At 39.1% G+C, this 15,094-nt stretch overlaps 1 protein-coding gene across 2 annotated transcripts in view; it reads right to left on the bottom strand.

Annotated features, from left to right (window-relative positions):
- Positions 1-15,094, bottom strand: part of LOC133515032 (vesicle-fusing ATPase) — a 37,315-nt gene that overhangs the window by 8,231 nt on the left and 13,990 nt on the right. For both annotated transcript variants that reach the window (XM_061847252.1, XM_061847253.1), the window contains exons 2-12: positions 9,401-9,486; positions 8,966-9,065; positions 7,511-7,550; positions 6,843-7,009; positions 6,632-6,742; positions 3,622-3,697; positions 2,847-3,002; positions 2,457-2,656; positions 2,200-2,365; positions 1,939-2,013; positions 773-960 (exon numbers count right to left, since the gene is read on the bottom strand). In XM_061847252.1, the coding sequence (XP_061703236.1) occupies positions 773-960; positions 1,939-2,013; positions 2,200-2,365; positions 2,457-2,656; positions 2,847-3,002; positions 3,622-3,697; positions 6,632-6,742; positions 6,843-7,009; positions 7,511-7,550; positions 8,966-9,065; positions 9,401-9,486 (1,365 nt within the window). The remainder of the gene's footprint in view (positions 1-772; positions 961-1,938; positions 2,014-2,199; positions 2,366-2,456; positions 2,657-2,846; positions 3,003-3,621; positions 3,698-6,631; positions 6,743-6,842; positions 7,010-7,510; positions 7,551-8,965; positions 9,066-9,400; positions 9,487-15,094) is intronic.

The raw sequence follows: 15,094 nt of genomic DNA, 5'->3' as shown, positions 1-15,094 counted from the left end.
AAATAACAACAAATAACAAAATAATATAACAAGAGTCAATATGGTGGTATACATACATACATGTATTCTATGCACATTAAGTACATTATCATAAGGCCAAACAATTAGAATAATTGCCTTGAAAATGCCTACATCTTTATTGGACAATAAACAATATTTGTAAACGAAGTTGTTAAAATGGAAGTGGAAGTACTCAATTATTTTTCAAATGCATAATGACATACTATCCATCCATCCACTTTCTTTGCCGCTTATCCTCTCGAGGGTCGCGGGGAGTGCTGGAGCCTATCAGAGGTGCCAACGGGCAGGAGGAGGGGGACACTCTGAACTGGTTGCCAGCCAATTGCAGGGCACATAAAGACAAACAGCCGCACTCACAATCACAGCTAGGGGCAATTTTAGAGTGGCCAATTAATGTCGCATGCTTTTGGGATATGGGAAGAAACTGGAGTGCCCGGAAAAAACCCACGCATGCATGGGGAGAACATGTAAACTCCACACGGGCTGGGCAGGGATTGAACCCGGGACCTCAGAACTGTGAGGCCAGTGCTTTACCAGCTGATCCACCATGTAATCAAAAGATACACATCCAATGATTATCTCAAAAGATAGATCATTAAAAAAAAAAAAAAACATGAATGTCTAGAAAAGTTGTATATCTACTGGTGAAATCTTACTTGTATTTCAAAGTAAAACATAAAAATAACCTTTTGTAGAGCAGGACAAACAATGCACCGACATTTCTAACAAGCATCATTACTGGCAACCTGACCTTGATGTGTCGGTTCATGGCAGTGGACTGCGCGGCCCTGACCAGCCCTTCCAGCTCTGCACCGCTGTAGTTCTTGGTTTCAGATGCCAGCTCTGGTATGTTGACATCTTGAGCCAGCAGGTTGAAGCTTCGCATCTTGTTAGTGTGAATGGTGAGAATCTGAACGCGACCTTTCTCATCAGGAAGACCTGGGATTGTGGCAAGGTTACAAGGGGGACTGGTAAGAGCCCCGTTTAAAGAAAAAAAGCCATAGAAATAGTATCACAATTGTATGTTACGTCACTGCTTGCTATTTCCCATGAGAACATATTTCATATAATAGCTTTATCACTTTATGGTCAGTATAGCACTCCTACAAACAACTGGTACAATCGGAACATTGTTGGTTCAGCAAACTGTTTTGACAACAAAAGTTTACTTTTTATGTTTCTTGTATTGCTAATATGTACTTTATCAAAATTTCTTATTTTATTTAGTTTAATTAGTTATTTTTTAATCTACTGTGGGGTTTTTTTTTTTTTTAGCTCGCATTAATTATTGGACAGTTATTAAATGATTGTGTCACATTACCAGCCAGCACTAGCCAATGTGGATATGGGTTTCCCAGAGTTACTAGCCACTCAGCATTTTAGCAAGCCACAAATTAAAAGTTATTTTTTTTCCCCAACCAAAATACATTCAACAAAGTGGCTAGTACCTGCCACATCTGAAATTCACCTGCATTTGGTGGGTTGTTGCGTGTCAAACTCAACCCTTGCTCATAGATTAAAAAAACGATTGTTCAAAATGAAAGGGACCTTGAGGCCATCCCCACTGACTTCAGGAAAGACAAATGACACCCTGGACCGGTTTCCAGTTAATCAGAGGATCTGAACTGTCACAGTCAAGCCTATGAACCACAACCCTATCAGTCACTTTCATTAGGTGTAGCTCAGGGTAACTATTAGAGAATCCAACATTTGACCAAAGAGAGAGACAAAGTGAGTCCAAGGCACACTACATACATTTGATTTTGAATGTCTGTGTGTATCTTCAGTGAATGTAGAATAGTATATTTCTTACTCAAAATGCTCAAATGTATGTCACATACACAGTGCAAACAACTACAAACTCTTCTTGAGAATATATTAACAACAAAGGAACAGTTTTCAAATAAAAGCACTTACCAATTTCCATCTTGACCTCAAACCTTCCAGGCCTCATCAGTGCGTCGTCAATTAGATCAGGCCTGTTGGTCATCCCTGGTGAAAAGAGAAATAGGGGTGATGCAGAAGAGAAAAGCAAACACAAAATAAAGAAAAAAATGATGGATTATAGATCCATTCGTTATGGATATTTTGAGCTGATAATAATTAAATAGAGAGCGTGAGTACCAAAGCTACACATGAGTCAATCACACATCATAATGAAATAAAGATATTATTTACCAATGACCAGGATGTTGTTAAGTTGCTCCACACCATCAATCTTGGAGAGAAGCTGGTTGACCACAGTATCGTGCACTCCTGTGCTGCTGGCACCTGTGCCTCTCTGCTTGCAAATGGCATCCAGCTCATCGAAAATGATGATATGAAGGCCGCTGTTGGCTCCCAGCTAGCCAAGGCAAAGACGACAATCCCAGACACGTCAAATCGCAACTTTATCGTTGCATTTGTAAAATGGAAACAATCACTCAGCTGCGCACCCGTTTCTGCTCATCCTCTGCATCAGCGAACAACTTGCGGATGTTGGCCTCTGACTCGCCCACATACTTGTTGAGGATTTCTGGACCGTTGACGATCTTTGGCTCGCGGGCGTTAAGCATTTTGCCAATCTGCCTGGCCATTAGGGTTTTACCACAGCCTGGAGGTCCAAACAGCAAGATGCCCTTCACATGCTTACAACCTGGACAAAGATAGGACCAATGGGACAAAAGAGTGGATTGTGATAAATATAGAGAATCGAAATAGAAAATGTCTGCTTCATAATGGATTATTTGTGTGCCTAACTTAGTACACTAAGACCAAAAACTGAAATATCAGTTATAAATGATGTGCAAAACAACAACGACAACAAAATGAAGGTAATTTCTCACCCATCTGCTCCACAATGTCTGGAGGGAAGACTCGAGAAGCAAAAGCTCTCCGGAAGATGTCAGAGAATTCCTTATCCAGACCTCCGATGCCCATTTTCTCAAAGTTCCAGTCTGGGTTGATGATTGTCTGACGTGCTTCCTTGGTCTTTGCCTTACCTACAAAGTAATGAAAAGTAAGTACTGGTACAACAAAAAATTTAAAACAAACACAAATAAATAAATAAATAAATAAATAAATAAATAAATAAATAAATACAATAACGAAACAATGACAAAAAAAGGAATTGGGAAAAGGAATTTATCATTCGACACCAATCATTTGTTGGGTACCAAAATGCTATCCATCCATCCATTATCCAATCCGCTTATCCGCACAAGGATCACGGGAGAACCGAAGCCTAACCCAGCCACCTTCAGGCAAAAGGCGGACGACAACCTGAACTGGTCGCCAGTCAGTCGCAGGGCAGATATCAACACCATCCCTGAATTGATCCCAAGCTGCCTGCACCAAAGACAGGCGTGTGTACCACTACACCATCAGTGACTCTACCAAAATGTTATGAATGATATATTTTTATTGGTACGATAATTTCAAACATCATTAACTGAAGCTCGTGTACTGCCATCTCGTGGAGAGAATTGGTACCCTGGGAGGAACAATACCAAAACATTTACGCCTTTTCGATTATTCATTCATGCATAATTGTAATTAATTTAAATGTTTGAATAAAATACCGGGTCATTCATTTTTCATCTTTTCAAGTAAGGAACATACCAACAAGTGTCAAGGATGAACTCTCGGCCTTCTCAAAAATCACCTGGCTGTTGCCCACCAGCAGCCCAACATCAATCTGTCAAACCAAACCGGGAAAAAACAGTCAGTCAGATTACCTGCAGAATATCTTCACTTATCTTGCTTGATTTAATTGATTTCATTTTGAAATTTTATTTTAAACATTCATGGTAGGTTAATTGAAGACTAATTTGTCCGTAGGTGTGAAAGTGAGTCTGAATGGTCGTTTATATGCGCTCTGGCGATCAGTTCAGGGTCATCGAGGGCAAGGCCTCATTTTCATTGATGCTGTAAGGAGGTTATACAGCAACAGAGACAACAAACATTATTATTAACTGTTACATTCAAAAGAAAAATGTTGTTTGATCAAGTTATTGACAGTGTACATAACTAAGCTGTAACATTTGAGTGACTGTTGTAGAGTATTCCGGAGTATGCAGAAAAAAAATGAAAGTGGTTTTATCAAGTCTGGTCTTAGTTCAGGGAATTTGAGCAGTAAGCAGTCACTTGAATGTGAAATAAACAGAGTCCAGTGATTTAAATGTGGAAAAACACCCATTGTGTCACAGTTGTTCAGAACTTAAAGAAGACTCCTTTGACCGGCATGGTAGGCGGAAATTTGTTTTGTTACAATATAAATAAATGTTTTGCGTTAGTATGCACTATGTCTCTGTGAGTTTTAAATGTAAATTATTGGTCCAAGCCAAGGGTGGACAAACTATGGCCCGTGGGCCACATCTGCCACATTAACCATTTCAATACAGCCCACCAAAGATTGGTACAAAATTGCCCGAATCCACCACCAAAATCATGACCACACGGGATCTTGACTGTAATGTCCAATGGTTCCACCGGGTTGTGATGTAATACACACTGGTTCCACCAGGTGGCAGGTCCAGTGATACATTGAGTGGACTTTGGTTGTTCCGTTTCGATTCTGCTTCCTTTCTGAACACTTCAACCATCAGCAGTGGACCATTGAGAAATAATGTCAACAGTGAATGTAGAGCAGTGATTCTCCCTTTTTAAGAAACAAGAGAAGTATGTAATGCATTAGTTTACCTGTGAGAGTATCTAGACATTTTCTCATTGGAGCACAGTTGTATGTTAACGACTCAAAGACTACTTTCCAAAACATTTGCAGGCATTTTATAATCTACAAAACTTTCTGCAATGTGAAACCACGGGGATTGGGATGTGATTGTTTAATCTACAATGCACAGTGACAGTGAAACCCCATAAAACTGTAAAGAAAACCACAATTTTACTACCACCATCATCATTTTACTTTGTTAAGAAAAAATAATGTTGTTACGTTTTTAATCTACACTTAAGTATTGGACTTTTACTGGCTTGTTAGGTTTGTAGAGCATTGTGGGTCATCCTACCGTGGGTGCTCATAAACTGGTCATTGAGGTTAAGGACTGTCTCACTGATGGATTTAAAATACTTATCTTAAATAATATTTGCAATGAAAAGTGAGAACTTTCAACTTCATTGTCGTCCGGGCGGCGGGTTTAACGTGCTGCACAGCTGACGTCACGTAAGTAACATCACTTATTCGCTGACTATTAGAAAACTGCGTCCTGGTAGGTAGAGTGGCGTTGGAAGGATATTAAATTGTAATGGTAATTCTTAAAGAAGCAACAGAACATATCAATAAACTATGCACTATAATGCAATCACAGTATATTACGGTTAGAGTATCAGGTTGAGAAATGATTGTTGTAGAATATTAATGGCCTGCTTATTTCCAGTATCTCTCAAAGTACTTGTCATTTCTCTCATCCATGATGATGTTAAAATCCTGACATTATACAGCACAGGTGTCAAACTGGTGGCCTGGGGCCCAGATCCGGCCCGCCACATCAGTTTATGTGGCCTGCAAAAGCAAATCAAAATTGACAGTTGTGTTCTGGTGTAATACCATTGAGATATCAAATCGCCCTTTAAAAAAACGTGTTTTTATAGGCTTCTGATTTTAAAATTTGAGTTAAATCAATGTGTTGTGTATACTCTATGCAGTTACAGTGTATGAGGTAATTTTTCATTTAAATATTTTCGGAGTCGTAGCGGCCCTCCAAGGAAAGTCATAACTTCAATGTGGCCCATGACAAAAATGAGTTTGACACCCCTGGTATACAGATATGAATGCCGGAAAGGGGGTAATGGTCTGAAATCTCTGTGAAGTCACTAAACAATACTTACTGCATCAGTGCGGTAAGTGATTACACTTACTCTCGTAATATGCAATTTGACCCTGTTAATCCGGTCAACGCCCAAGAGACAAAATATTTGAACCACCTCATCCATCCATTTTCTTTACTGAACATCATCATTTGGGCTGCAGATGAGTTGGGACCTTCCTTCATGCTGACTTTGGGCAAGAGGTGGGGTAGAATTTCAAGCAGTTGAATGCCAATTGCAGTTTACGTATAGACAAACAACAATTCACACACACACACACACACACACACACACACACACACACACACACACACACACACACACACACACACACTCAGACTTTCTTATGAACACTTACGCATGTTCAGTTTACCTAAAATGCACATTTATGGAATAGGAAAAGAATTTGAGAAGAATTTGGAGAAAACACATGCAGGTACAAGTAGGACTTTGACACAGGAAATCCTGAGGTGCTAAATCAATATTGCCCAATATTGCCAAAATAATCTTTGCATTCTATTTCTAATATATACTAATACAGTAGTCAAGTTAAGGTCTAAAATCTACATGACTTGACCGATGGAAGTATTCCTGGGTCAATAGCTCACAAAAATTAGTTCTCCCCTCAAATTTAGTGTAACTAGCATGAGACAAAAGTGAAGGAATGACAATTAGCTACAAATTAAAGTAGTCAGCCTGTATAACATTTTGAAGTCATTGTCCTTTCAAGATAACTCAATACACAGCCATTAATGTCCAAAACCGCTGACAAAAAGAAGTGAGTAGTATGTAGGTGGACGTGTACCTTCTGTGGTTTCTTTCCAGAGGCTGCTTCACCTTTCAGGATGCTGGCATCCATCGCCTCAATGTCCTTTACGACCAGTCCAAAGAGTTTGTCACAGAAACTAAACACCAGCTGAGAGAAAAAGTTTGAAACATTAAAAAAAAAAGAAGACCGCACAGATGAATCAATGACTGAACGAAACACAATTCTGAGCAAAAAGTGACAAATAAACCTGCTGCGTGACAGAAAATCCCTGGCTGTTGAACTTCTGGATGAATTCCGCAGCCATCTTATCCGAGTCATAAGGTGAGGAATCGGTACTCTTCTTCTGCAGGAAGTCAATTTCGATTGTCATGGCGCCGATGCACTGCTTGGACTTGTCAAAGTTGTAGTTGGACACTAAGGGGAGACATTTACTATCAATATCATCCTCAAACAACCAACAAATATGTTTCTAAAGTATTTTCATCCATTTCCGTTGTATTAATCCGTACATTGACAGAATATAAAATGGAGAAGAAGACTTTTAGCATGCAGCAGGATGTACACTGTTAATCAAATAATGTTTTCAGTGTGATTACAAATGAGCATTGGAATCCTCACACTCTTAAATCCCACTTATAACTGAGGCAATATGAGATGAGAATAAGATTCTTTCAAGATTCTTTAACCGAGATCTTTTACTCTTCCTTCCTTTGCTTTTGAAACGTTATTAGCTTTCTAGATATTACAAATGTTGTTTCAGCCTCTCAACGCATGAGAGTTTTGTGTGATTTTGGAGGGCTCACCAATCCATGATTTGGGAAACACTCAAGTACTCTGTGACGATATTAAGTATTTGTTGTGCGAAAGTGATAGTGTTTTACTGTATCATTTGACATTCACAGAACATAATAATACCTTCCACCTCCTGGCCAATGGAGAGACCGGCCCATTTTCGCTGAAAGACATAACGGAAAGAGCGATGAGAACAGGCAACAAGAACTTTCTATTCATGTAAGAAAACTGGCATGAGGTTGTTCAAGATCACTCTTGATAACCATTACAACTCGTGCCAAGTGAACAACGGTGAGTTCTTTTTCGAGATGAACTCATTGACTGCCAGTCAATTCAACAACTGTCAATGGCAGTCAATGAGTTGAAGCAATCCATTAAAAAAAAAAAAAAAAGTTGATCTGGCCATTACACAGTGGGATGAATGTTAGTGGAAGAGGATGCTGATCAATGAGGTCGTCGGACATATTTATCAGCAGTAGCTTTCCACGAGCTCATTCTGTAATTAATGAAGGTGCTCCAGTCACTCATGCGGAATCCTCTTCCGCTTTTAAAGGGAAGGAAAGATGCTGGATTGAAGTCGGGTGTGGTGACGCTCACACCAGCGCAGATGTCACATCTTACATGTGCTGGGAGAACGTTGTCTATAAAAGTACAAAGCAGCGCTGGACATTCATTGTCATAAACGAATAGCCCGCTAATGAAAATAATGATAATAAAATAAAAATAAAATAATCAAGAATGCTTTAGAATTGTGCAAATATTTCTTTTCCCTTCAATTCATCTGAAGAGAGGGCCGTCAATCATTTTTAAAATGTAAAAAAACAACCTGAATGAACAAGTAATCTCTTCAGGCCTTTTATTACTTTCTTGCTTGAGTTATTTTTAAACAAAAGACAGTCATTCAATAAAAAAACAATACATCATCCATCAAAGCATCCATTTTCCATAACGCTTATCCTCATTACAAGGTCGTGGAAACATTGAAACAAACAACCAGGTGCACTCACATTCACACCTAGAGGGAATTTAGAGTCTTCACTTAACCTACCATGCATGTTTTGGGGATGTGGCAGGAAGCCGGTGCACCCCCAGAAAACCCACCCAGGCACAGGGAGAACATCCAACCTCCAAATAGGCAAGGACAGATTTTAACCCACGGCCAAAGAATTATGACTAACTAACTAACTAGCTGCCCAACAATAAAACTCATCTCAAAATTTGGCTAGTTCAAAATTATGGGAGGTTTAATTGTAGTGTCGGTTGAAACCCTTCTTAAAAAAATAAATTCCATGGACCTAACACCCATAATACAAACCACAAACACTAATTGAAAATGACTGACTAATCCATTTTTATCGCATTTCAGAACTTGCACAGTCTTTGTATTCATCTGAAAGGAAGGTTTGCAGTGATGCAAGTGCTAACAAGATTGGTGATACACTCTATGGTTGCCATGTCATGATCACATATTTTCAATAATAGCAAAAATATTTTTACAAGGGATCAGAACATTGAAATGATTTTCAACCTAAAATGAAACAACTCGATATCGATGTACGCGTTTGTGTGAGTACCAACCTGCGGCAGGCTGAAGGCAATGGAACCAGGTGTCACAGTGTGGTGGGTCTTGACGGTGAACACAAATTTGTGGTTGGGGGTGGTCTTCACAGTCACATGTCTGTAGAGTAATAGTGTCCTTATTAAACTTGTCAGTAATTGATGACACACACCATCGCATGAAATTTTTTATGTGAAGTCTATTTGAAACATTAACGTGTCCTGTTATTAGTTGTTCATTTGGGAACATCTTGAGGCAATGACTGACAATGCAGAAAATCTGAATAAGTAATACATAATTGTTAAATAGGAAAGAGGAAGTGTGATGATACACTTGGACTGAGACTGATTGTTTTTAAACTCAGTGGAGTCTTTAAATATCAATTTCCCTGAGGCTGTTCAGGTCCAGTTGAATCCCAAATCGCAAAACGGATGCTCATGATGACGGCAACTCACTGTCCAGACTGCAGATCCTTCTCGCTGACCACGGCACAATTTGTCAGCGAAAGCTCATCTGTCGGGCATCGTGCTGCTTGCATGGTCTTGAAAGATAGTGAGAGAGAGGGAGACAGGATCATGGGTGGAGATAGAGAACAGCATTGGGCATACCATAAAAGCGAAATGACTGCATGAGAATGGCTGCAACAAAGACAAGCTTGATTATACTGCAATTTGCTCTGCTCTGGAGAAGTAAAAATGAAAAAAAAACAAAAATCCTTACATGACAAGAAGCAGAGTAGATTTCGGTGAAGTTGGCAAATATATTTCAAGTTTGAATTGTATCGCAACACTTCCTTTCAACAAAAAATCTTTTATACCTTCTGTCATGCTCCTGGCCTCCTGACTAATTGGCTGGCCACGCCCAGCCTGGGCAGGATGCCAGGAGCATGACACCATCAATATCATTATATCACTATTTAGTGTCATCAAATATGAGCTTTCATTGGAATGAAACAGGATGCAGTATTTTTTTCATCAGTGTGATTATGATGATGGCGTTTTATGTCCACTTGTTTTATTGCTGCCTGTTTTCATTCACTTTTATCTGCATAAAATCAAACGAAAAGACTTGGGCAGCACCATCGACTCAGAAGCGGGCATCAGCCGATGGAGAAATTCCAATGCACATTACTGCAGTCTGTGCACACGGCATGGTAACCACGGCAACTACATTAAGGCAATCCAAAAGTGCCTCAGATAATTAATCATGTTTACTGCTGGCAGATCCATCAGAGGCAACAAATACTCCTCAAGCAAATACTGTTTAATGAAATTTCTTGAAGTGAATCATTAAAATCAGTTCCATATCAGTGCTTCTGTATCCGATTTGATCTCTGTGCTGCTCCAGTGCAACACCGAAGTTTTGGGAAATGTTATCATATAACACGCTTAGAGTACTCCTGAATTCAAGATTCCAAAGTTTATTGGACGTGTCATTCCATCACTTTCTGTATGCTTGTTATTAAGAGTTACGTGTGAGCTGGAGCACATCGCAGCTGAGTCGGTTACAGGTGGAAAGTACATTGAACACCCCCCACCTACACACACCCCCCATATGAAGGTCCTGGGTTTGCAGCCAATATTAACATTGTGCAGGATTGAAAATGTAAAAATTGATTAAATGAAGTGTCAAAAGTCATTGTGCACACACAAAAATTAACATTCAAGCAGAATCTTTGGATTGGCCAATGAATGCTGCACGCATTTTTGGATAGAACACTTATTCTGTTCATCAATATTGTGAGACAATTTATTTTTTTGTGGACTTTTGTTATTTCTGGTCAGGCATAGTCCTCTGTGAATAGTGAGCTCCACTTGACAGTATTTTCTATACATTTCATGCTTGCATGTTTTTGTGTTAAAATGCATTTAGACTGCATTTAAAAGGCACATTTCAGTAAGTTGAATTGGGTTTAATGCACACAGGAAGAGTAGAACTATATATATTTTTTTCATTTTATGGACTCACTATATCCTGGATTTTCACTTATTGTGGGTGGATTTAAATCCTATCTTTCATCATAAACATTGGTTCACTGCATTACTTAAAATAAAGAAACTAGAACAACGACCCATAAAACAAAGTGATTACTCTCTGACATTTCAGAAGAGTGTAATTTTTTTTGTGGCTACCAGCACATTCGAGCACCAAGTAAACAACCTTCTTCAATAATGTTTCGAATTCCAACTTTGTAAATCAATCGCAGACAATTCCATACAGAAAAACAATTTTCATTATAATTTAGTTTATTAGTGAAGCAAACAGGTAATATTGTTATTCCTTTCCCTTGTCTCCTGAAATGTGGCTTAAAAATGCAGTTCTAAGGGTGCAACGGATAGGTTTCCCTTTATTTTCCAGGTTTTGACAAAATAAAAAGCCCTTTCGGGTGTTACATCATGAAGTATGAATGGTAGCGACAATGACAATGCAAGCGGAAGAAGGAAGTACAGTATTACAGTATTTCACCAAAATAGAAACACAAAAAAAGGATAGCAAGGTTTCGGAAAGCAATTGATACCCGGGATTGAAGAAAAAACTGTCTATGACAAGTCTAGAGCGTGTCTCCATTAACTTATTTATTGAAATCGGTACAATTTATTGAGCTGGAATGTGAAAATGCATTCCACTGAGATGTGTTACTGATGCAAACTGAGCATTTTCTGCATTCTCCGAATTATTTTCCTCCATATTCTCACACAGCTAGCGTGGGTACAAGGACATTTTACATATCAAAGTGGGATAAATTAAAAATAGGTGGAGTAATTGTAAAAAAATCCTAAATTGTCAAATGACGTAAATGGGACTATGAAGGTTCTTTGTCTACAGGTTGCATCCAGGCATGTGAAAATAGTATGAATGTGAATGTTTTTGTAATGTGGGAGGAAGCCAGACGACAGAGAAAGTGCCCACAGACATGGGCCAGAACAAACAAAAAAAGATATTTAAACCCGCAACCTCTGACAGAGTACTTTGCTCTACACTGCCCAAATACTGGTAATAGAAAATTGGTAACTTTACGACTACTTTGGAGATGGAGCCTGTACCCTGCGGCTGCCAGTTATTGCCAGTAAAAACGAAAACTCTTGAGAGGCTTGAATATAAATTACTGTACAACTACTGCAGTACTGGCACCATTCCATCATAAGTCCCAAATATTTAGGATATTGTTCTTCTGCCACAAATGAAGGTCGGACAATTGTTAAATAACCTAAAAAGCTTCACACTCATATTTTCCAATATGTTTTTTCCCCTCTAAAGGTCATTCAGTCCCATGCGCTTATGCACTTTCAGATTGCAATTCAGACATTTTTCTCCATCTCAAAAGTGCTGATATTCCCCACCTGTTCTTAAACGATTTGAGTGAATATCCTGAAGTGTGAAAAATGTGGCAGAGTCAGGCTTAGACTGCCGATGGAAAATATGGACGAACACATCTTTCTCGGTTTAAATATGGACAACATACACTACTGTGCATTTGTGGTGATTTCTGGCATGTGCAATGTATGTGGACGCATTTGACATCATGACATTGAAGTCATTGGCACTGTATGGGGAATTTACCGCCTACTTGTGCAGTCGCCTTCTGTGGAAAAGGTGCAAGGAGAGATGGGAGTTATTGGGGGGGGGGGTCATTCTAAGCGAATGGTAGGACATTTGTTTATTTATTGTAATCGTGGAACTGGAAAAGTCCAAACTATCAGATGCACAAATTGTCAAGAGAAGTAAAGAAGAGGAGGAAAAACAGGCAAATGATGCAGACAGCTTTATTCTTAATGACAGTGTATTATGCAAGTTATTTTATGGGGGTGGGCTCCAACTTGAAATTGTTGATAACCTCACAAGTAATATTCATTTGCAAAGACTCTCTTAAGAGCCTCTTGTCTAGATGCTAGACTGATTGCATCTCATGCTTGTTTTTCTTTTCCTTTTTGGTTCAAATTAATTCATAGAATAGTGAGATTATGTTTTTTTTTAGGGGGGGAAATATTCAGGGTGAAGTATTAGAATTGCTTCTCGCCTTTTTTTTGCCTCCCACAAAGCTCACAGAAACGAGAATTTAAAGCAAGTGCCATCTTTGTGAGAGGCCAATAACAACGACATTATAATGATTTGTGTTTTCAATTTTGTTTTGTTGTTATTATACTTTGCTGTCTAATTTTTTGTAATAATTCAATATAGAGTATTTTAAAGACAATATAAGGTAGACTCCCGTGTGCGGTGGTTGTACAAAACTCGAGTACAGTTATATTATTAACAGAATCTATCTGTGTTGTAGTTGAGAGTTAGTTTTGGATGGATTGTACTAATTCAGCAACTGGTAGGTGGTGGAAGAACATTTGAAAGCTTGTTTTTTTAAAAAAAATCTGTTTTAAAGTATGATGCCTACAAAGAAGAAAACTATTGCAAGCATGTTTTATCGGCCGACAAGGTCTGGTGCTCAAAGACGTCAATATCTCATTTCTTTTGATTACAAGGAATATCTTCTGATTGCCACCTTCATTAAAATAGCAATGTAATGCAAGGAATCCATCTTGCTTGCTCTCAAAGATAAAGAATTCCACGCAAGTTGAACAATCCCCGGGGGTGTAATTTAATGAATATGAAAAAGAGAGTCTTTCCACATTCTGAGTTTGCATGTGACACTGAGTGGCAATCTGCAATGGCACCAAAACATTTGGTTGATGTACACTGGGAGGAAAAAGCATGTGTACCCTTTGGAATTTCTAAAACTGTTACATAAATTGGTCGTAAAATGCAATCTGCCCTTTATTTAAATCACAAGGATAAACAAACAGAGTTCATATACTTTTTCCTTCTTGTCCTGTGAATGTTTGTCTTATTTTCACTAAAAACAAAACATATAATTGTTGGTATGGTATTAGTTTAAGCAGACTCTGTTTGTTTAGCCCTGTGATTTAGATGAAGACCACGCCACATTTTATTTTCAATTTATACAGAAATTTCGGAAATTCCACATACTTTTTCCTTCTGCTGTCGTTTCTTTGTCCCACCCCGGGGATCCAAGGCGACCCCAGTTGCGCACTTCCTCTATGAAACTAGTTCTCCCCGAGCAATTACTGCGCATCGCTGCCAGATGGGAAGAGCAAATGTTTTCCTCAAGGAATAAGAAAATCGACTCAACGGTTGCGTTTCTATACATACCTTGAAAAATATTACCACCTTGTGGCGCCAGCGTAGGCAAGCAGAGAAGAAGGACAGAATACAGTTTTTGAGATGGAGGGGGACGAAGCAGTGCTTTCCGTGGTGAAGATCATAGGCAGTCATGAGTATGGATTCACTCACATGCATGCCACAAACATGCATACCAACTGTACAAAGGAGGATGCTATTCATTTACACAAATGCTAGAGATGAGGGTATTTCATACTAATTCTTTGGCCTTTATTCATTCACCAATATTTACTTTAACAAATATACAGTGAAGAAAATCAGTATTTGAACACCTTGCTATGCTGCAAGTTCTCCCACTTAGAAATCATGGAGGGGTCTGAAATTTTCATCGTAGGTGCATGTCCACTGTGAGAGAGATCATCGAAAAAGAAAAATCCAGAAATCACAGTGTGTAATTTTTTAACGATTTATTTGTGTGATACAGCTGCAAATAAGTATTCGATCACCTGAGAAAACCAATGTTAATATTTGGTACAGTAGCCTTTGTTTGCAATTATAGAGGTCAAACGTTTCCTGTAGTTGTTCACCAGGTTTGCACACACTACAGGAAGGATTTTGGCCCACTCATCCACACAGATCTTCTCTAGATCAGACAGGTTTCTGGGCTGTCGGTGAGAAACTGAGTTTTAGCTCCCTCCAAAGATTTTCTATTTAGTTTTAGAACTGGAGACTGGCTAGACCACTCCAGAACGTCGATATGCTTCTTACAGAGCCGCTCGTCTGTTTTCCTGGCTGTGTGCTTCGGGTCATTGTCATGTTGAAAGACCCAGCCACGACCCATCTTCAATACTCTGACTGAGGAAAGAGGTTGTTCACCAAAATCTCACAATACATGGCCGCGGTCATCCTCTCCTTAATACAGTGCAGTCGTCCTGTCCCATGTGCAGAAAAACACCCCCAAAGCATGATGCTACCACCTCCATGCTTCACAGTAGGGATGGTGTTCTTGGGATGGA

This window comes from Syngnathoides biaculeatus, chromosome 16 (assembly GCF_019802595.1).
Source record: "Syngnathoides biaculeatus isolate LvHL_M chromosome 16, ASM1980259v1, whole genome shotgun sequence".
Lineage (NCBI taxonomy): Eukaryota > Metazoa > Chordata > Actinopteri > Syngnathiformes > Syngnathidae > Syngnathoides > Syngnathoides biaculeatus.
The sequence above is the reverse complement of the archived record's forward strand: the minus strand, read 5'-3'. Positions and strand labels throughout refer to the sequence as shown.